General features: G+C 45.7%; 1 protein-coding gene across 4 annotated transcripts; it reads left to right on the top strand.

Moving 5' to 3' along the window:
• Positions 1-1,837: 1,837 nt before the first annotated feature.
• On the top strand, positions 1,838-20,817 carry LOC1270415 (coronin-7). Of its 4 annotated transcripts, XM_061640499.1 has the most exons (12): positions 1,838-2,734; positions 6,484-7,001; positions 7,115-7,668; positions 7,756-7,908; positions 8,406-8,969; positions 9,352-9,663; positions 12,837-12,854; positions 13,004-13,188; positions 13,261-14,211; positions 14,281-14,762; positions 14,828-14,943; positions 17,672-20,817. In XM_061640499.1, exons 2-12 carry the CDS (start codon positions 6,506-6,508, stop codon positions 17,762-17,764), a joined length of 3,924 nt encoding a protein of 1,307 aa, XP_061496483.1. In that variant the 5' UTR covers positions 1,838-2,734; positions 6,484-6,505; the 3' UTR covers positions 17,765-20,817. The 4 variants fall into 4 exon arrangements, with proteins under 4 accessions (XP_061496483.1, XP_061496490.1, XP_061496497.1 ...); XM_061640506.1 differs by lacking the exon at positions 12,837-12,854 and having other exon boundaries at positions 1,839-2,734; XM_061640513.1 differs by lacking the exon at positions 8,406-8,969 and having other exon boundaries at positions 1,843-2,734.
• Positions 20,818-22,331: the final 1,514 nt, after the last annotated feature.

Genomic DNA, 22,331 nt, shown 5'->3' with positions numbered 1-22,331 from the left:
AGTGCTGGTTTTAAATTTTAACTTTAAAGCTATTAATAACCTCGTTTATAATTTCTCGATATTGGCACGAAAATGCTTCATGAGAAATAACGTACCAATGGCAATAAATGCACTTACAGACAGTGCTGCAAAATGTCAATATCAATGTCTTAAAAAAATCTGACTGAAATAAAATCCATATCAGCGTCACGTACTCAATTGTGACAATCAGAGGTGATACTCAGAACGATTGGTGTGACTAATACATGCTCATGACATGTTTGCGACCATCGCTTGGTCAGTCACTATATCACGACTTTTTTTTTTGCTGCGATCAATTTTGCAAAATGTCACTTACATAGTCATGACAAATTCTGGCTGAAACAAAATCATCTCAGCGTCACAAGCTCTACTGCGAAGATCAAAGGCGAGCCTCAAACAGTTGGTGCGACCATCGCATGCTTGGTGACATTATGTGCAACCAACTCGTGTTCAATCACTTGGTCGCGACATTTTCAGTCGGTGATCATCGCGATGGTCACTTGAGATATGCATTACGTGCGAGTGGTTCCAAGAAACAAAATGAGCATGTTTTCTCGTTCTGTTTGACCCGACAGATAATCAAAACAGATAGAGGGAGAAAGCATGCTCATTTTGTTGCTAGAGCCTACGGGCCAAGTATATTCCAAGAATGTCGCGATTATCGCTGACAACAATGTCGTGACCAAGTGAGTGATCAAAAGTTGGGTGCTAAACTAAATGTCACCAAGCATGTGATTGATTTTACAACTGTTTGAGTATAGTCACTGATCATCTCAGTTGTGTACGTGATCTGATTTGAGCTTCATTTCAGTCATGTTGATCAAATGAATTTGAGTGTTGATGATTGAAACAGTGGCATTTGGCAGCACTGTTCACAGCCAGAAAAAAATCATGATTATGCTTGCGCCGGCATTAAGCTAAGCTTGTCAGTCAGAGTATCGCGTTGGACTCAAGAATTCACATGTCGTGTTCAGCATGTCATGGCGCACTTTTATTGACTATCAGCAATGAGCATCAAGCTACCACGGATATGTTCATTGTTTTCGTTGGTGAAAATCTCGTGATACTCATGACATTTTGCAGCACTGCTTACAGAGTTTAATGTAACTCATTTCTCCCCGTCCGGTAGAAATTTAATTACCTATTTGAGCGTTTCGTTTTCACTTGTTCCATGCCCCTCGCATTGATAAGCTACAGCTTTACGTGGATCAAAATTCTAGCGATTTTTGCGATTCCTTAGAATCAGTGATCAGGTTTCTAGGAAAACTACCTAACAGAAAAAAACCAGATAACCAAATTGCTTGCCGCCCGCGACGGCTACGAAACGTTTTGCCGGGCAGCGCCATCTATCGGCTTTCCCGGGACACAAACCCCCGTGGGCAGTGCAGCGGCCGAGATACCATACGGTCCGCCTACGACGGTTTTACTCTAGCAATTTGCCGTACAATCTGACGGCAAATGTGAAGTTAGTAAATTTAATTATTATTATTGTACACATTTTTTTACAATTAAATTACAAGCAATAGACAAATGTAACAATACATTTTTATGTGTGTGTGTTTTTTTGCATTTATCTGTGTGTGTGTGTGTGTGTGTGTGTGTGTGTGTGTGTGTGTGTGTGTGTGTGTGTGTGTGTGTGTGTGTTAGTGCGCGCTCCAGTAGCAAGCATCCGCCTTGCCAACCGTCTCACCAACACAGACGCAGGCGCAGACGCGGCGTCTTCGTACGGTAGGGCGAATATACTCTACACACACACGCGCGCTTACACACACACGCATATACACACGCACACATACACAGCAGCATCTTCGGCGGGGCAAGGGCATGGCAGGACCGGGCAGGGCCGGGCCGGGCGGCATCATCATGGTTTTCCAGCGAGAGCCGCCCGAGCATCGCGCAAAAGGGCAGACGTGCAGCATTAACGAAACAGAAGTGGTCGCGGATGGAGGTCTCGTTCGATCGTCTGCAGCAGCCAGGTAGCAACATAGCACAGGAATCGAATCAGCATCAGCAGCAGCAGTACGAGCGCAACCCGAATCAATCGCAAGCGAACACGCCCGTGAATTGCATTTTGCTGTCCGCTCGGTAGTTTGTGTGTGCGTAGTGTGTAGTGTGCGGCGATTGCGAATATTTGTTACATCTTCGTTTGAGTTTTGTTTTTTCTTTTGCTCCGGTCCTTTTTTACCGTGCACGGAAACGGGCGCTCTATCTATTTTATTTGTTTCATTTCGGTTCGGTTTGTTTAAAAAATTAAAACACCCCCCGGTGCATCGCGCTGCAATCGGTGCATTATCGGTGCGTGCGTACGCGCCCGTGTGTATGTGTGTAAGTGTGTGTACACTTTCGGGTATATTATCTCGCGCCCTGTGGCCCACCGACGCCGGTGACCGCCGACTTCCCGTGCCGTTTTTAGCCGGGACTGCAAGGACAAAGTGACAGTGACGGAAGCGGAACGGAACGGAAATAATTTGCGGCCCTACTAGTGCGTGTGTTTCCTTGTGTTTGTGTGTATATGTGTATGTAAGGTACGCACAACCGTAAGCGGCCCGAGCCAGCAATCAGCAGCAATCAAGCAGTAGCAACCCAAAGCAACAGCAACAACAACAACAAAATACAAGACATCCCGAAGCGGCCGGCAAACGCTCAAGCTCAAGGCGAAAAGTCACCATTTTAACGCACACACACATACCGGATACCTTCTAGCAAAGCAAAGGTAAGGGACAAAGAGCGTCCGCGAGCGCACGCCGGCAAAGGAACTATTGTTTCACCTCGTCCCGGTCGCCTCTGCATCTGTGTGCGTGCTGTCCTTTTTCTTCTTTCGTTTTGCTTCCCCAATACAACTGTAGCATACACGCCCCAAAAAAAAAAAAATCCCGTCCCTTTTGCGGGCACAAGGGCGCCCGACCGGAAGGACAAAACGGGTAATGCAGTTTTGGGGCAATGGTTTTAAAAGATAAAGTGCACATGTGTGCCTTTGGAGGAGGTGGAAGGCGAAGGCACAGCGCAAAGCTTCTTCCATCTAGTTTGCCTCGGTTTTTGGTTTTTTGGATCACCACCCCTCGCCCCATTTCCCTTCACGGTGCAGTGCAAACCAAATCATGCGGCAACAGCAATAAAACACAAAAAAAAACTCACACACATAGAACCAAAGTTTTCGCCGTGCCTTTATTTCAACTTGCCTAGAAACTAGCCTACTTCTGCGCCTCCTAGAACATGCTCACATATGGACCCAACAAAAAAAAAACAAAAAATCTACTTCGATGCACTTTTGCTTGCAGAAATTCTCGCCCGTCCAATCATACCCTCCCACCCTCCACCTTTCATGGGGTGGTCCGTTTTTCTTCCCTTTAAAAAGCATCCACCCCTATCGGCCGTGTATGTATGTGTGTGCGCCAAGAGGAAGGGTAGGTAAAGACAGCAGGCGAAGAAAACACGGCACGCGCAAAAAAAGGGGTTCCGCCCTTGCGGCCGGCAGCCGGCAGTTTTTCGGCGGCGTGGTTGCATGCTTTTTGCTTTCTGTTTTTTTTTTTGTTGTGTGCTGCCCCTCCTCTCTCCCTCCCATTGCCTGGTTCGTGGGATGAAGGTGAAAAATGAAAACAAATTCTCTGCTCCTCTCTCTGGCCACTATTTCTATTGGGCCCGCGGTGATGTAGCGGGGCGGAGAAGAGGGGTAAAACAGAGAGAAAGGAGAGGGAGGGGAGTGTTTTTTGGCCGTGCGTGATACGCTTGATACAATACGACGCTTGATGTATTTTAAAAACCATCGCAAATGAATGAATTAGCCATTAAAGGCACATTTGTGTCCTGGGCCTGTTTCCAAGACGTAGTGTGAGTGAAAACGAAAGGAGCGATAGAGGGTGAGCTAGAGGGAGAGAGAGAAAGAGAAAGAGAGAGAAAGAGAGAGAGAGAAAAGAGAAGAATAAGAATAAAACGGGAGTCATGGTAGCACTTGTCGGCCGAAGCCGAACGATAAAGTGTGAGAAAAGCCCACCGAAGTCATTCCATAATTTGTTAAAAAAATTTCATCAGTACGATCCGACGTGCAAACTGGTAAAAAAAGCATTTGATTTTCCCTACGAACCGTAAGAAATGGTGTAGTGTATCTTTATTTCTCTTTTTATTCGCAACAAACAACAGCCCAAACTGTCACACTATCTTCAAATGTGTATTCCTTTGTGCACAAAAGTTGTAAAGGTTCCTCTCTTGTCTTTCTTTCTCTCTCTCTCTCTCTCTCTCTCTATCTCCCTCTCTCTCTCTCTCTCTCTCTCGCGTGCGCGCGCACACACACATACATCCGCTCATGCTCGGGTTTCCTTTTCTCTATCTCTCTTTCTTTGTTGCACGATTCCCTATCCCTTCGATCCGGTCTCGGTTGATTTGATATCGCGCGCATAGCTTTTGCCTTCCTGCCCGTACACCACCCATGCTTACATATAACCACCCGTTGTAGGTGGGCCGGACGGGCGAACCACAAAAACAATACGGGAAGAACTCAAAATATCTGAGAGCGGGAGAGCGAGAGAGAGAAAAAGAGCGTCCGATAAGTAGCGAGGCGGAAATGTGTGTTTGTGTGCATACGTGTTTGATATCTCTTCCAGTATTCCGCCAGCAATATCCCTCCACAAGCTCCCTTTCCCCCTCCGTCTCCCCTTCGCCGCTTCTAACACCCTCCCCTGGATGGGAGTTTTGCATATGTCTAACGGAAAGCGCACGCGCCTCTGCTCACGGGGCGAAAAGCGAACCGCACGCACCACCCCACTCTCCCCTCCCACGAAGGAAAAGGGTCCCGCACGACCCGTTCCATCCCTTTTTGCGGGCGGGCGTTGGAACTTCTTACCCGATGGTTGTCACACATGTACACGCAGGTTTGACTGCACGCACACGCGTCTTCCCGCAATCCCGCGTCTATGTGCGCGTCTGTGTGCATTTTTGCTTTGTTTTTTTTTGTTCTGTTTTTTGGTTCGTCTCTTCCTGTCGCATAAAACACACCGTCTTGGTCGGCTCAACGCCTAGTGGGGTGCTGTTCCTACGTTGAAGACTCGCCCCTATCTTGTCCTCGCCGGATGCAACGGTAGCATTTGTTCCGCGATACGGATTGCGGACTGCAACCCCTGAATGTGAAGGGGATGTGAGAGGAAGGGACGATGAAGGGGGATGAGAATCGGGAGGAAAATACCACTCGTATCGCACAAGTGCAATCTTCCTCTGTTTAGGTTCGAACATTTCAAACCGATGCTTGAGACTCCCGGCCATTTGCACTAGGGCATTAGAGCAAAGTATTTGGCGTATTAAAGCGCAGAGAAAGCGTGCCACGGGAGAAGTTTGAATGTTTTGGCTAACTCTTCAGTCGTTAATCCTGCCCGGCGGCTCAAAACCGACACCAATTCATTACACTCTAGGTAGGTTTTGCAATTGCTGATCGATGTGTCACACTCCTTCACGCAGGTTTTTTGTTGTGCAAACTCTTCGCTAGCTTATCTTCACCGGATGCAAACGGTAGCGTTATTCCGCGATACAGCATGCTCAGCCACCCTGAATGAAGGGTGTGACCAGAAAGAAGAGGAAGGTGAGGAACGATAGGAACATACCTCTCGTATCGCACAAGTGCAATCTTCCTGTTTCTAGGAAAGTGTTACAAACCCGTGATGAAGATTCCCGGAAATTACGGGCATTGGAGCGAAGTATAATCACTCCTTTTAGTGAGTTCCGAGTGGAAGAATTGCGTTTGGAAGGAGTTCGAATGTTTTGACTCATTCTTTTTGAGGCTCAAGTCTAAACAAAATCAAGCGTATCCTGTTTGGCGACTAAATACTGATATCGATTCTGCCTTCTTTTGCAACTCACTGTGAGCCGTTAGTCCCAAAGTATCAAAATAGGAAATTTACAGCACTTAGCTACTTATCCACTAGCTCAAGACTTGTGATATGCTCTTTGGAGCGCACTCACGAATCCGATCCAAATCCGAATATTGTTAGTTTGATTCTTACTCGGGCAAAATGGGAACCACTAATTCCGCTCGAAGTTGGAATCATCCCGAGTCGTAGTTGCATGGATCGGAGTCATTTGGAGTCGTCCGGAGATGTGTGTAATCATCGGCAGTCGTCTTTAGTTGTCTGCAGTCGTATGGGGTCGTCCAGAGTTATCTGGAGTCTTTCGGAGTCGTCCGGAATCGAAGCCGTCCGGAGTTGCATGCACTTCGTATACAGGCCTTTGTTTCGAAGCCAACTTCGACTCCGGCCGACTCCAGTCATCTCCGAATCCGACTCCGGGCGACTTGGGGCAACTCCGAACAACTCTGGACGACTCTGGATAATGCTGGGAGGACATATCTTCCGAAGTCAGTTACGAAATTTTTGGAGTCGGGTCGGAATCGACTCCGGATGTTTGCCTACTTTGCCCATCACAACTCAAGACACACCGTATCCCCTGGCCAGAATCCTAACCGCTATTCCTGCTTTTCAGGCTAAACCAGTGCGCGATCACGATGGCGTGGCGGTTCAAGGCGTCCAAGTACAAGAATGCGGCCCCGATCGTGCCGAAGCCGGAGGCGTGCATACGGGACATCTTCGTCGGGTCATATCAAACGTACGGCAATAACATTGCCGCGTCGGCCGCCTTCATCGCGTTCAACTGGGAGCATGCCGGGTCGAGCCTGGCTGTGCTGCCGATCGACGACTGCGGGCGCAAGAGCAAGACGATGCCGCTGCTGCACGCCCACTCGGACACGGTGACATATCTCGACTTTTCGCCGTTTCACGACGGGCTGCTCGCGACTGGCTCACAGGACTGCCTGGTGAAGGTGTGGCACATCCCGGAGAAGGGTCTGGAGCAGTCGCTCTCGACGCCCGAGTGCACGTTCACGACCAAGCAGCGGCGCGTCGAAACGGTCGGCTTCCATCCGACCGCCGACTGTCTGCTGTATGCGACCGCAGTCGGCTGGGTCAGCCTGTGGGATCTGACCACTCAGCAGGAAGCGTTCTGTAAGTACTATTTGTTTGATTATTCCGCGATACAGAATGCTCAGCCACCCTGAATGAAGAGTGTGACCAGAAATTACTTTACATTTATCATCAACGTTTCGCATTGATTGCAGCGAACAACGAACATCCGGAGGTGATCCAGTCGCTTAGCTGGAAGCAGGACGGCCGGCTGTGCGTAACCAGCTGCAAGGACAAGATGGTTCGCGTGCTGGACCCGCGCGCCAGCGCCCCGATCACGCTCGCCGCCGAAAGCCACCAGAGCATCAAGGACTCGCGCGTGGTCTGGCTCGGCGAGCAGAACCGCATCCTCAGCACCGGCTTCGATGCGGCCCGACTCCGCCAGGTCATCATACGCGACCTGCGCAACTTCTCGGTGCCGGAGAAAACGCTCGAGCTCGACTGCTCGACCGGCATCCTGATGCCGCTGTACGATCCCGACACGAACATGCTGTTCCTGTCCGGCAAGGGTGACACGACGATCAACTATCTCGAGGTGACGGACAAGGACCCGTACCTGATCGAGGGCATCCGGCACTCGGGCGAACAGACCAAGGGCGCCTGTCTGGTGCCGAAGCGAGCGCTCAAGGTGATGGAGGGCGAGGTGAACCGCATCATGCAGCTCACGTCCAACTCGGTCATCCCGATCATGTACCAGGTGCCGCGAAAGGTAAGCGGGCATTGCGTGGGGCATTGGAAGCATTCGGGCAATTTGGCAAACGTTTGGTATAAACGGCTACTGTTTTTTCCTTTCTAGACGTATCGAGACTTTCACAACGATCTCTACCCGGACACGAACGGCTACAAGAGTGAAATGACTGCCACACAGTGGCTCAACGGTGCCAACACACCCGTGCCGAAGATTAGCCTCGATCCAGCGAAACGGGAACATGGCGATGCACCAATCATTGTAGGTTTTTTCTTCGTCATCTTCATCCTTTTCTACCTATGTTTTCCCCCCCTTTCCAAACTTTTGTCTAGCATAGTCGGGTTAGCTTACTAATGTGCCTGTACATTCTGCATGGAGCGTGGGCCCGTACCACGCAGTCGATGGATGAATCGTAACCTTTGTTCGATGTATCTAGTGCAGTGGCGCGGCAAAATTTGCGCCATGATAAGAGCCGCATTTAGCTGGACATAATCCTTCCGTCTCATAACTCCATTGTTACCATACCCACTAAATATATGTACCCAATTCTCTTTCTCTTTCTCTCTCCTCTTTCTCTCTCTCCATTGCTCTCATTCCTCAATCTAACTTTGCTTGGGGGCTTCTGTCTTCTGTACCAAATACCAAAACAAAACCACACACATATCCATCTCTATCTCCACCCGCGCTAACCATTCGCTTCGTAAAAAATGCATTAAAAAACCTAAAAACCGGAAAACTAAATAAATAATAAAAAAAAGGTCCTCCGCGGGCCACTGACGGAGGTGGTGAACAATATCGCGAACAAGATGCGCAGCGCCCAGTCGCCGAACAACATCTCGACCGCGGCGAAGATCGAGCGCGAACCGTACGTGAAGCCGACGTTCGTGCCGATCAAGGAAAAGATCAAGCACATGGAGCAGCAGTCGCACACGGAAAAGTGTGAGCTCGAGCAGCGCTTCAAGGAGATATCGGCGGTGCACAAGGAGCGGGACGAGGAGGGCAATGGTACACCGCTGACGGTCGAGAACAATGGCAACGGCAATCATCATCCGCACCATCATCCGCAGCAGCAGCAGCGCGAAACGTCCTGCTCTTCGTTCGACTCGGAAACGGATGGGGGACGGGTTGCGGGCGAAACGACGCCGCCCAAGCCACTGCCGAGGACCTCGCGCAACAACTCCGTCTCGGAGCAGCTGGCCGGGACGGCCGGTTCGGTTGGCAGCGGGGAGGACGTGAGCCCGCCCGGGCCGGTGGCCGCACCGGCGGGAGCGACCAACGTGCCGCGCCCAGTTGCCCGACCGCGCACCACCAGCGGATACAAGGTTAACAACCTGCGTGCCTTTGTCGAGTCTTTCACGCGTGTTTTTGTCGCTTGATGATGTACCATAGTAGTGCCTTTTTTGTTTTTTTTTTTGTTTGTTTACTTGTTTTGCTGATGGTAATATTAATATTAGGCGGTCATGTGTGTAGCATTTACTAACTTATTTTACTATTTATTATACCATTTTTTATTGTTTCCTTTTCTTTAATTTTTTAATACTTTATTTTTATTTCCTTTTGCATGCTCTGTCGTATTTGTTTCTTTTCTATTAACGATCGGGTGTTTAGATGTTTTGCTAAAAAACGAAATGAAGAGTAATTCCTATCGCTTCGGTAGTTAATTATTTGCTTCTTTTTCTTCTTCTTTTTTTTTCTATCGTGCAGCCACGCCTTGGACCGAAACCGTTCTGTAGCACCGGTTCGTCCGGGGACTTCTCGTTCGAGAAGGTGTTTAACGTGCCAGCCGTACCGGGTGCAGAACCGGGAAGCGACAAGGAATCTGCCGCTCTGCCCGGCCCGACGGTCGGCGACAGCAGCGCGCCGGCTGAAAAGAACGGCAACACCTTGACCGTGTCGCCCGAACCGGACGAGCCGAAGGACGACAGTCCAACCGAGCCGGGAAAACCCGAGCCGGCCGAACCGATGGACCAGTGCGACGTCGAGACGCGCACCATACCGCATGCCGAGCTGCGCAAGGTAAGCACGTCAGTCGTCAACCCGGACACGATACACTAGAGATGGGAATTTATGTAGGCACGGAAAACAAACGAAACTGTCGCTACAATTAACTAGAAAAAAGTAACTCCTGAAGGTCTATATTGTGATCGAGTGAAAGTGACCGTGATATTTTTAGGGTTTAAAAAAATAATTTTATCATAATGTGGCGTTTCGCACGAAAAAAAGAATGGCTCATTCCTCTAACTAAATATGTTTATCGAATTACGTAATATTTTATATTGTTTTTTGCTCTACATCAATTTTATGGATAACGAGGATATGTGAAAAATATGCTTTTAGTTATTGTAAAAAATGAAGCAAATTATTTGAAAGATAAAATTCCTTTTCAATTGGTACCCTTATCTTTTGATAAGTATTTTGTATTTCATGATACACTAAAAACAATCACGTTTACTTTAACCTTCGTATTTATAACAAAAACCACACCTTTATTTCTATAACCATCTACCCGAGTAGGTATGAGTACATTTTATACAAAAATTAGCATTTTTATTGCTGAATATTTTCCTTGTTTTAATTTTTTTATATATGTATAATATCAATGGTTCTTTTTATTTCATAACTTAAAGAAGAATGGTTTTTAGCTACATAAATTTAATGAAAAATAAATAATTCAACTAACACTAATAGACCGCCAGTTCATGCTGACTATCGGGTCAAGCATTTTAATCTATATGGCTTTAGAAGAATATTTCAAGCTAGAAATCTTTTGGAATAGAATGAATACATGAATACAAGAATACGCATTGCTATAGATATCTTCATAAAATTAACAACTAAACCGAAACTAAAACCCCTTAATGCATGTATTACCTACCCGGGTAGGTGATTATAGAAGTAATGGGGTATAAACAGTTTTTTTAAGTGGATACATTAAATTAATTCTTTAAATTATAAATTTTGGACAACTCTGGTTATAGAAATGAAGGTAAACATGATCACTTTACGGGGCTTTACGTAGTAATCGTATTATTAACATTGAGCAATAAGAGTAAATTAATTGGAAAGTACATACAGTCGTTACGGCTAAACCACTCACTATTTTAAATGTGGCTCCATCGTCACCACGAAAGTAAGTGACACACGTACGATGACCTAAATCCTTAAATGACATTATCAAATAATCATGTAAAGCTAATATAGATAACGTTGCTAGTTGCCGTGGAGAGCTAAATAATCTAGAATGAATACTCGAAGAATGGTCGTAACTTACGAACGATTTAACTAAGTGAGTCACATTTACAGCGATGTTCACAGAGTAAAACATAACCCCAAAGCGATGATGAGCGATGTTGACTGTACCACGCGACCCCCCTAAAAGCATTGGGCCCTAGAATCAATTATTTTACTTTACATAAAACCTATGTGGGAAATATTTTAGTAATTTAACATAGAAACTCATACTGACTCAGTATGCACGTTACATCAGCTATTCTAAGATTCTAAGCGGCATTGAAAATATTAAATACCCGAGAATCCCTTCCCAATTGCCGAGTTGCAGACTTGCAGACAAACAATGATACAGACTAGAGATGTGCACTGTGTGTAAGAGTGAGTGAGTGCTTTGAATCTTGCAAGCGATTCGACGATCCATGGAACGAACTCAGCTTTGTGCGAAGAGTTTTAAAAGTTCATTAATGTCAATTACGTAAAACTTTTGAATCCCGTTCAAGCCATTCATCTACGCCAGCGGTCGGCAAAGTCCGGCCCGCGGGCCAAATGCGGTCCGCCGCGGCATTTAATCCGGCCGGCGAATGGATTTGCCTGATTTTGAATGATGGGAGGCAACTTTTCTTATATAAATTACTAAAGATTTTATACCGTCGTGCTCTTTCAACTTCAATTGTAGTAAAATGAAAAAAATGGGCCAATAAGTGAGGTTCTCAATAATATATATATTTTATATTTACATTGTTTAGACACGACAATAAGACTTTCGGAATGGAAGACTGTAAATGAAATTGTATTCAAAATGTTGTATAGAGAAGAAACTAAAGTCTGGTTGCAGTAAATTTTGTTTAAAGTTATGCATGCGACTTTGCGACGAGAGAGAGAGAGACAGTTTTCGGCCTTCGCCAACGCAATACATGTAATACATAGTTTTAGGTATAGAGAAAATAGCTCCATGCATTTTCTCGTGATATTATTGTTTTTACTTGTGTTAGTTCTTCTTAACTACACACAAATCAGTTGGTTTCATTTTTATTTCTTCAGGAGTATTTAAAAAAACCCTGTTATTTTTACGAGTTTGACGATTCCACATTGTTGCTGTTTACGAGAATAACAATTGTCAAACTATGTTTTCACACGAAATTAGTTATCAATTTACATGACATAGCATTACTTGTTCGTAACGCATTTTGATAGTTACTTAATGCACGTTTGTCTCGATGATTTTTCAGTCATCAAGGCTTTTCTATCATCCCCAGAAGATCTCTAATAGTGTTTACGGCGTGAAACGAGGAGGCCATCAAGAAGCACATGGTGATATTTGTGATTAAGATGCAATATTACTCTTGCTTTATTGTTTTGCGCACTCTGTTTCCGATGCTTAACTGATGAATTTTTACAACTAGTTTCAATAATAGGAACCACCAATGTTGACCTTTGCTTGACTGATATTACAAAAGATTAAAGATTAAAGATTACCAAAAAATGATCCCAAATTAAATAAATTACCATTCGCATTATTTGATAGCATTATTTGATTATTTTGTTTCTAAGATTTGGGGCTCGGCCCGCGGCTCTCGATCATTTATTAAATTTGGCCCTTTACTTCAAAAGTTGGCCGACCGCTGATATACGCTGATTCCACTCAACTGAAAAGAATCACCTCTCGGCACCTCTATAGTGATACTGACTTTTTGATACCGAGTTACTTGACACATATTCTACCAAAATAATACTTTCCAAAAAAGTTACCAGTACGCTTTACCTGTAGCAGGAGCCAAGAATTCCCATCTCTGGACCGGTGCTGCCCCACAACGTTAACATTAATTGTGATTGTAGTGCGCTTACTAATTCGTACCAACCAATTGTTTCTATGTTCTTTTCTAACGCTCTCCCCTAAACAACTAACACCGCTAACCACACCTCCTTGGGACATGGAACTGCCTGCATGCGCTGAACAGCCGGGTGAACAGGAAAAGGTTAAACAATGCGTTCCAATTCTTCAGCAATACCCACAAATTATATCCCATTGTGATCCCTTTTAAAGTCTTCTTTTGACCCAACTGATACCGAAAGTGCCCAGCCAAAAATGTCTCTAATTTCCATTCTTCTTTTCTGTGTGGTGCAGATATTTGAACGTCAAGCGTCGTCGGAGTCTGTCGACCAGTTCGATGCGACCGCGGACGACGCAAAGGGCCAGTTCGAGCGGCTGAGCGCCCAGCGCACCAGTCTCGCCGAACGGCGGCGCATGTTCGAGAGCCGCTCGCAGAGCGTGCAGGACGGGGAGAAGGCAAGCTCGCCGACACCGCTCCGGTAAGCACATGGTCGCGAATGGTCGCCTCCCGCAGACGCACTGACGCCCCTTTCTCTTCTGGTTTTGTTTAGCCGCCGGGAATCGCTGAAGGTGCGCGGCGAGCAGAAATCGTGCGCGGACGACACCGACCTGATGCCGCCGCCGCCGGCCACCGACTTTCTGCGCAACCGCAGCGACCTGTCCAAGGAAAACATGCCGGACATAGTGAAGCGCAGCAACAGCACGGCTGGCGTGTCGACGGTCGCGTCCAGCAACAACGCCTCCGCTAACAACAACAACAACAATGTGGCGTCCAAGCGCACTTCGACCGTGTTCGGGCGCGTGTCCAAGTTCCGCCATCTGAAGGGTACGCCCGGACACAAGAGCACGCACATCGAGAACATACGCAACCTGAGCCGCCAGATACCGGGCGAGTGCGACGGCTTTGCGGCAAATGCGGCGCGGGTCGCGGTGCCGATCGCGGGCGCCGGCGGCAAGATTGCGGTGCTGGAGCTGAACGATCCGGGGCGCCTGCCGGACGGCGTCATCCCGACGCTGGTCAACATCCAGAACATTATGGACTTCCAGTGGGACCCGTTCGATGCGTCCCGGCTGGCGGTGGCCTGCGACGACGGCTCGGTCAAGCTGTGGCGCATCCCGGCCGGCGGGCTGACCGAGCCCACGAACGAGCCGGAAGCGGTGCTGGTGGCTCACGCCGACAAGCTCTACACGCTACGGTTCCACCCGCTCGCGCAGAACGTGCTGCTCACCGCGAGCGTCGACATGGTGATGAAGGTGTGGGATCTCGGCACGATGGAGGAAAAGTGCACCCTGTACGGTCACACCGACCAGATCTTTTGCTTCTCGTGGAGCCCGTGCGGCCGGTACGGTGCGACCGTGTCAAAGGACGGGCGCATCCGCGTGTACGAGCCGCGCCAGTCGAGCCAGCCGATCGGCGAGGGCACCGGACCGGTCGGGACGCGCGGGGCCCGCGTCTTGTGGGCGCTCGAGGGCGACTATCTCGTGGTGACCGGCTTCGACAAGTAGGTTTGATGCGGGGAAGGACCCTGGTGGGACGTCGCGACTAAACTGAACCCTTTTCCCGTTCGCAGAGTCTCCGAACGGCAGATCTACGTGTACAAGGTGACCGATCTGAGCGCGCCGATGGGCATGGTCGGGCTGGACGTGTCGCCCGCCATCCTGATGCCGTACTACGACGAGGACAGCTCGACGCTGTTCGCCACCGGCAAGGGCGACAGCACGATCTACTGCTTCGAAATTACCGACGAGGCGCCGTTCATTTGCCCACTTTCGCACCACCGCTGCACCAATCTGACCCAGGGCCTCAGCTTTCTCGCCAAGAACCAGTGCGACGTGGCGGCGGTTGAGTTTGCGCGGGCCCTCCGCCTCACGAACGGGACGGTCGAGCCGCTCAGCTTCACCGTGCCGCGCCTTAAGGTCGAACTGTTCCAGGATGATCTGTTCCCGCCGACCCGGGTGCTGTGGCAGCCGACGCTGACCGCCGCGGAGTGGTTTGCCGGCCGGGACGTTGCGGCCGCCCGCATCAGCATGAAGCCGGACGGCATGGATACGCGTATGTAGTAGCGACGAGGGCTCCACCTTTCTACGAGGATATTAATGCGACTCCTCCTTTTACAGTGTCCTCGATTCAGCCGACCGTTACGACCACACCGTCGAAGAAGAGCGACACCGTGCTGATGACCCAGGGCATACACAAACCGTTCGCCAAAGCGCCCGAACACGTGCAAGAGCAGGTAAACGAGAAGCAATCGAAACTGACTGATTTTAAAGATTGTGGTAAAATTGTGCCATCTCCTCAATCGACTCGTTTACGTGAACGGTCAAATCGGGAAACGATTTGATTACTTCTTTCATCGGATATGCTTAATCCCTCATAACGAGTACTCCTTATAATGAATTTTTCGCATAACGAGCAAATCTAAAAGCTCATCAAATACCTCTCTTAATGATTAAAATCTCGCATAAGGAGATTAAAAATCAAGATAACGATCGGCTAACAATCGGTGTTGTATCGTTGTTGTATCTTAGAAAAGTTAGTTTGTGCTGAAGAATTTTTAGATTTTAATTTTGATGAAAAAAAATTAAACAGTCTGGCAAGAAATGTATACCAGCTCAGCAACAAACTTGCCCTAGACACAAACCGATCAAATATCATTTCACATTGTTATTGCTCACGTGACCATTGGAAATCACGTAAATCATCATTGGTTCACGAGAACATTGGAACAAACGGTAAATATCAAAAAGAGACTTAAATAATCCACTATATGGATCAATAATAATAGCAATGAAATAACGAGCTTTTTGCTTAAAGGGTTCAACTCGTTATACCGGGTTGCACCGCATTTCTTAACGAAGCAAACACACCTTGTGTGTGTTTTTGATAACAATTATGAAACAGATGGTGTACATTTAACGTGGGAGTATTTAGTTTTTTTAGTTTAGTTTAGTTTAAAAGTCCCTTTTTCGATCACTAATGTTGCAGCAAATACAAAATGTGCAAGTTTGTGCTCATAGCCAAGGGATACAAGTCGTATTAGCAAAAAGCGAGTTCCAAATCGAGATAAGACGAAGCATTGCGTTGTATGGTTTTAAATGTGTTAATACTCAATACGAAGCTGGGATACTTTAACACACAGTTTAGCTCACGTGTAGACAGTACACATATAGAGCCTTTAGAAAGGTTCGGAACATTATATCTTTGGATAATTATCACATGAGTCTCGTAGTTCTATGAACAATTGAACTAAACAGCTTGCAAGAAAGGTCAATACGGTGGAACCCCTCATAACGAATACTCCTTATTATAAGTTTTTCGCATAACGAGCAAATCTAAATCCCCTCTCAACAAGTAAAATCTCGCATAACGAACAATTTCATTTTTGATCCCGAAATTTTTGATGGTCATGTTTATCACGTGATCGATCAACCTTGAGATTTTTTTTTTCTTGAACGGATTTTTTTTTTTGATCCCGAAATTTTTGATGGTCATGTTTACCACGTGATCGATCAACCTTGAGAATTTTTTTTTTCTTGACCTGGTACAGGCAAAGATATTCGGATTAGATTTTCATTGCCAAGAATCGTTAAATATCAACCTATTGCTAACAGGGGCAGTGTATAAGTGCATAGGAAAAGTGTAAGGGTGGTAACACGTTAACACCTACTGCCAGTCCAAAACTCACGAAATCATACAAAAATCGAAAAAAACTGTTTTCAGATATGATAACGGGACTGAGAGTTTATCTACATGTTTAGTGAGCGAAGTAGTATCTGTGGTTTAATTGCTCCATTTCCTTCCTTCTTATTTATCAATATTGGAGACTCTCTTCGGCTTCGGCTGTGTAACTGGGCATGACATGGACTTTAGTGTGTCACCCCCTAAGAAGTGTGTGTTGTACTAGTGTGTTTTGTATTGATTAGTTTGTCCTTAGATGCATTCTTGATCTGCTTGCTCGTGAAGGCGAGAATTTCGACTCCAAGAATTAATTAATGCATTACTGTTGCCACTTGGAGATGTTCCGTTAGGTTGTAATTTTCGTTTTTTAGATTCATTTAAAACACTACCCCTTTCTTAACCTAGAACCAATTCTTTCGCATAACACAGTTTTTCGGAAAACGAGTTATGAGAGATTCCACTGCAATCCTCTCAGATCTTTAGAATATCTGACAATCGAATGCCAGAACACTTTTTCCAGGTATCCGTGAATTGTTTTTGTTACACCGATTACAACAAATATCTTAGATGGTTTACACAGTCAGGCAATCAGCATACGAGGAAACAGTTGTCATAGAATCGGAAATTCACGGCATACATATAGCAGGAATCTTTGGGGATCAAATAAAGCAGGTCGTTTATGTAAAGTGAGAACAATATTGGTCACCAGATATTACCTTGGAGAACTCTAGAGGTTCTAGCCAATACGCTGGACCCCTCATCATCATTCTTGAATCTATTCTGATGTATAGTGTTCTTGTGTTAATGATATTTTTCTGGACAATTCCGTGCTGTTTAGTACTGAGTAATGTCAGGCAACAATTCACAAGATATTTGTGCCTAATCAGTATCTTCAATGAGTTTTAATACGACGTATATCGTTTTAAATTGTGGATAGGAAACATCCACGATGTTTACAAGCCTTATGAAAAGTGCATAAGACAATCTGGAAGACGAACGGCAAACGATAACCAGAAGTATTTTTATTTCACATTTTAGTATTCAAGCTGAAAATCGGATTACAGAATTAGATAAGAAATAAGTTTGCAAAATGTTTCATCGAAGAAATTGCTAAGCAACTTTTTCATGTTTATTAAGAACTAATAATGGATATCAATGATCTATACAAAAAAGCAAACGAAAAAAAGATTGCTTTGAAAATCACGTCTTAAACACTTAAAACTTTTGGTAAAGTATATGTAAAATTAATACCGGTTTCGTATGTTCTATCTATTTATTTTTAGATTAAAAATGCAGTCAGCGCACGCATGTCCGTGAACAAGAAGCTCGAACAGGACAGCATGGAAGGCGTAGACGAGAAGGAGTGGGAAGAATAAAGAGCCAAACGAACGCTGGAACAGAACTGACCGCTTGTGCGAAGTGGTCGCCTGTTCTTTATTCCTTCGACAGTCGCAACCGATTATTAAACCAGCACACGGGGCCGGTGCCGGTGATTTCTCCGCAAAACGGAATCCTCATATTCATTTGCAATTTACATTTATCAACTTGATCGTGTCCGACGAAGCCGAGATGAACGGGGAGGTGGGCTGGGGGATGAAACTTTCCTTCATCCTCCACCTTGCAATGCAAGGTCGAATCTCGGCCGAAGAGAAAGAGAGCGGGAGACGAGCAAAAGGCACACGCGTGCTACTACATATTTGCGCAACCGAGCAGTTGGCGCGTAGCTTAGTGAGTATTAATGAGGGCATCCCGGTAATAAAGTGTAGCGACACTACACTACAAGATAGAAAAACAAAAGGAAAACAAAAAAAACACAAAACGCAACCGGAGACTGAACACCACACAAACCAAACGTACGCGCACACGCGCAAAAACCATTCAGAGCTCATTCCTTTGCCGCGCACGTGGTGGCGGTGGCCAAACAAACGAAAACGCAAAACATTCGTTCGAGCGCTCCAGGCCCGAATATCTGCCAAATGCGCCAGCACGCCGATAGACAACGTAACGTAAAGACCAAAATCCTATTTGTATGTCTGTGTGTATGTTTGTATGTGAATATTGTGGGCTTACCAAAAGGCCAGGAAGCGCAGTGGCTGCTGTTGTAGAACCGTTTTAAGCACGAACCCTGCCGAACCCGTTTTTTTTTATTTGGCCGAAGGAAAAAAGAAACAACACAATCACACCGATACAACAACACTGCCCCTATCCCCAATGGAGAGTGGTACAGGGAAAACAAACAAAAAAACATTTCGATACCTATAGGATTTATACGATTTACACCGGTGCAATAAGATAGGGAAAGAGAGAGAGAGAGAATGAGAGAGAAAGAGAAAGAGAGAGAGAGAGAGAGAGAGAGAGAGAGAGAGCAATGCATTCACTCATTTCATTTTTCCTTTAAGAACACGCTACTCGATCTCGATGGTGCCGCCATTTGCGAAAGACAAGGAAAAGAAACCACGAATGACAATATATTTTGTAACTGCGCCTACCATACCTAAAAAACCAAAAGCATGATCGTAAGGGCACGGTGAGGCGGCTTGCTGACATTGATGGGTCGATGTTTTTGCGGCTCATCGCTGGCCTTTCCCACTGCTTCTACCATGCCGTAGCTGTCCCCGACGCAGCCAGGCATGATCCGATGAACGCTCTAACACTAATTACCAAGTGTTTTTTTTTTTTTTTTGGTACCAACCAAGACAAATGAGCAATATTGACAACCAAGCGCCCAGGGAGGTGGCCCCTTTCCTCTAGCCCCCACCGCTGTGTATAGCGCTAACGTATGTGTTGTTTTCTTTTTTCTTTTTGCATTTACCTTTCTCGAAAAAATAGAACTACAGCGCGGGATTACGATTAGGGGGGAGGGTGCACCGGTGCGGGGAAGCTTTTGTGCTTAGTTATTGCTTGACGAAGGCCGGCTCGCTTTACCCGCCCCAAGGGGTACTTCATTTATGGGGAGGAGGGGAAAGAGGGGAATACCAGCAAACGGTATCTCCTGCTTGCATCTGATATCGCATTCGAATTAGAGGAGCAAAAACCTAAAAACGATTTTGTATTTAACCTACAATGGACGGATAGATGCTTTTTTACAAATAACTAAAGGCTAGTCAAGAAGGAAATAGTGCGAGAAAGAGATAATGAGAGAAAAAGAAGAAGAAAGAAAGTGAAGAAGCGAGAGAAAAACTGAGGGAGTTTGAGTAATGTGTGGATAAAACATATGTGCAAACATAATATGCGTCAAAATGCTACAGTAGATCGTTGGTAGTGAAACAGCAGGCCAAAAACAGGGCATTTAGAAGGAATGTCCAAGAATGGAAGGTACCACGGCCGCAGGGATGCTAGAAGATGAAAAGATACAGCAAAGGTAACAAGGAAAAAACCAATTGGAAGGTGTGAAGGGAGGGACGTGAAAGAAGCAAGGACGTCTCGAATATGAACAAACAGTGAAAAAAAACACAAGAAACGCACAAAGGGTAGCAATTAGGACGAATGAACCAAAACCACATACAAACGTCAAGGAGAAACGCTTTACGCAAAGACTCGCCCTCGAAGCTTTCTTTTATAAGCTTTTTGTTTCATTCTTTTTACACTTCAAAAATTCAAAATTCTCGAATTATGTGTCTATATGTGTGTGTGTGTGTGTGTGTGTTTCTCGCCTACGCGAAACAAGAAGACCTGTACATATGAAACCAATCTTTAGTTTTTGTTTACCCTGCCGCGTCATTTGTGGTATTTAATAGGGCATAGTTAGCTTCGTTTCTATTTATCATCCATATGTAATTGTATTCGTGCTAAAACCACAAAACACAAAAGTACCGTGCTAAACCATTGTGATCAATTCATAGGCGAGATCTTGCGAACTTTGCTGCGTGTCTCTTCGTACAGCATTAACAAAGGAGAGTGGGGGGGGGGGGGGGGTGGGAGGGGGCATAAACTGATGAGCGGAAGTGAAAAGCTTAACGGCGGTTGGATTACGAAATATCGTTAGCAAAAATGGACAGGACATAGGAGTAAGGGGAATGCGAATGCCAGAACAAAGAGCGTGCCATTTTCAATGCTTACGATGATCTAGAAGGGGAAGGGGAGGGGGCTATTGGGGGTCCTGCAACTTTTTGCGCGGGGCATCGATTTCCGGGATACACCGTACCATTACGGGGTTGGTGCATTTTCCGAGCGGGATGGGTTTATTTGCAATTAGTCTGTAGCCGAACTTCGATTTTCATTAAGTTGTTTAAGTGTATCGTTTTTTTTTTAAATTCTTAAATGTTTCTAATCCTAGCTTTCTCCCCCACCTCCCCCCACCCCTCAGACACACAATCCATGACGCATTCCCTACAATAAAATGACGCTGCTATATTCCCTTTTACGGTGCAGGAAATTATGACTGAGAGATAGAAAGATAGAGAGAAAGAGAGAGAGAAAGAGAGAGAGAGAAAGCGAGAGAGAGAGAGAGAGAGAGAAAGAGAGGTAGAGAGAGAGAGAGAGAGGAAGAGAGGTAGAGAGAGAGAGAGAGGAAGAGAAATAAAAACAGATAATAACAACAGAAAAGATAGATAAAGAGATAAGATAAACAAACATGATAATGTGCGGGATGGCAAAAAGACACAAAATTTTGGTGTGTGATAATCCAAAGACACGTATGCCATTACAAACCCCAAATACCTCTCTTAAACCTTCCCCATCCCCCCCCCCTCTCCCTCGTACCCAATCTGTGCAGAGATAAAGAGAGATTACTCTTCAACTTTTTGCGGGATGCATTTTTGTTGGATGCGGACGGTGGTCTCTTTGTAAAACTGCCAAAGATTCTAAATCGCCAACCGCCTCGTCCCTTTCACTCGGGACAGCTTACGAAAAATCCGACAAAGCCATCTTGTCCCTCGCCAATTCCACACTCTCCCACCCTCCCTTCTCCGGATTCTCCCCTCCCCTCAAAAACCTCCCTTTGTGCCCCGCCATATATTTCATTGTAATGATATATATATATACATATATCATACGCATATAGAGTATAAAATAAAGATATCTAAAACGAAAAAACCTACTGCTTTACATTACTTGTTAGCATATTGTTAAGTATTTAATTTTTAAAAATCTCTATCAACCACCGAAACAATGGTAGCCGTTTGAGTTGTTCATACACCTCTAGCATATTATTTTCCAGTACTTGAATCTCTTTCAGTGTGCATTTAAGCTTCGAAACTTGTGGCCCGTTACAAAGGCCCGGGTCTTTAAACACGTGACGGCAGCATTTTTGTTGTATTTTATTGCAAAGAGCGTTAAATTCCAGAGCCATCGCAGTGCTACTGGCACTACGACAGCTTGCTGTTGGAAGAATGAACAGTCTACTTTAGTAGATACTTGTTAGAGCACAGCCTGGAGGAAGGAGCACAGACTACCGAACTGAACTCAAGCAGTGGACGAACAAGAGACTTATACAACATTAAGAGGCAGTGCTTGCTATCCTGTGGAACGCCAGAAGTGGAAGAGCTCTCAAATTCGATAGAAATGAAGGTATTTACCGATACGCGGTAGCGACGCTTTGTAAGGTAGGATCTAAACCACTCCACCAGGGCAATAGAGAGTCCAAAATGTTATAGTTTAGGTAGGTTAATGCAATAGTTAATGCGATGAAATGCAGCTTTCAGGTCCGTATATACAACGTCCATTTGAGCCTGTTTGATTGTTTTCTTCTTCTTTCACAAATCAACCGTTGTTGGTCAAGGCCTGCCTGTACCGCTAATGGGCTTGGCTTTTAGTGACTTATTAATTATCATATCTAGATAGTCAAACCTACGTCCATTCGGGGCTGCAAGCATGAAAGGGCATGTTGTTAAGTCGTAAGAGTTGACGACTGTACCACGATTTTTACTGGTTACCCTTTTGTCGAAACCCAGTTTCGATAATCCCATGACTCAGACAGTTGCTATTTTTGGGTCTGGAATAAAA

This window comes from Anopheles gambiae, chromosome X (assembly GCF_943734735.2).
Source record: "Anopheles gambiae chromosome X, idAnoGambNW_F1_1, whole genome shotgun sequence".
NCBI lineage: Eukaryota > Metazoa > Arthropoda > Insecta > Diptera > Culicidae > Anopheles > Anopheles gambiae.
This window is presented reverse-complemented; position numbering and strand designations above follow the sequence as displayed.

What these genes read in the sequence shown, in the direction of transcription:
- LOC1270415 (XM_061640499.1), top strand. Translation starts at nt 6,506, where the DNA reads ATGGCGTGGCGGTTCAAGGCGTCCAAGTACAAGAATGCGGCCCCGATC. An exon ending in CACTCAGCAGGAAGCGTTCT is followed by an intron (nt 7,002 to 7,114) that starts GTAAGTACTATT and finishes CATTGATTGCAG; the next exon opens with CGAACAACGAACATCCGGAG. An exon ending in GTGGTGACCGGCTTCGACAA is followed by an intron (nt 14,212 to 14,280) that starts GTAGGTTTGATG and finishes TCCCGTTCGCAG; the next exon opens with AGTCTCCGAACGGCAGATCT.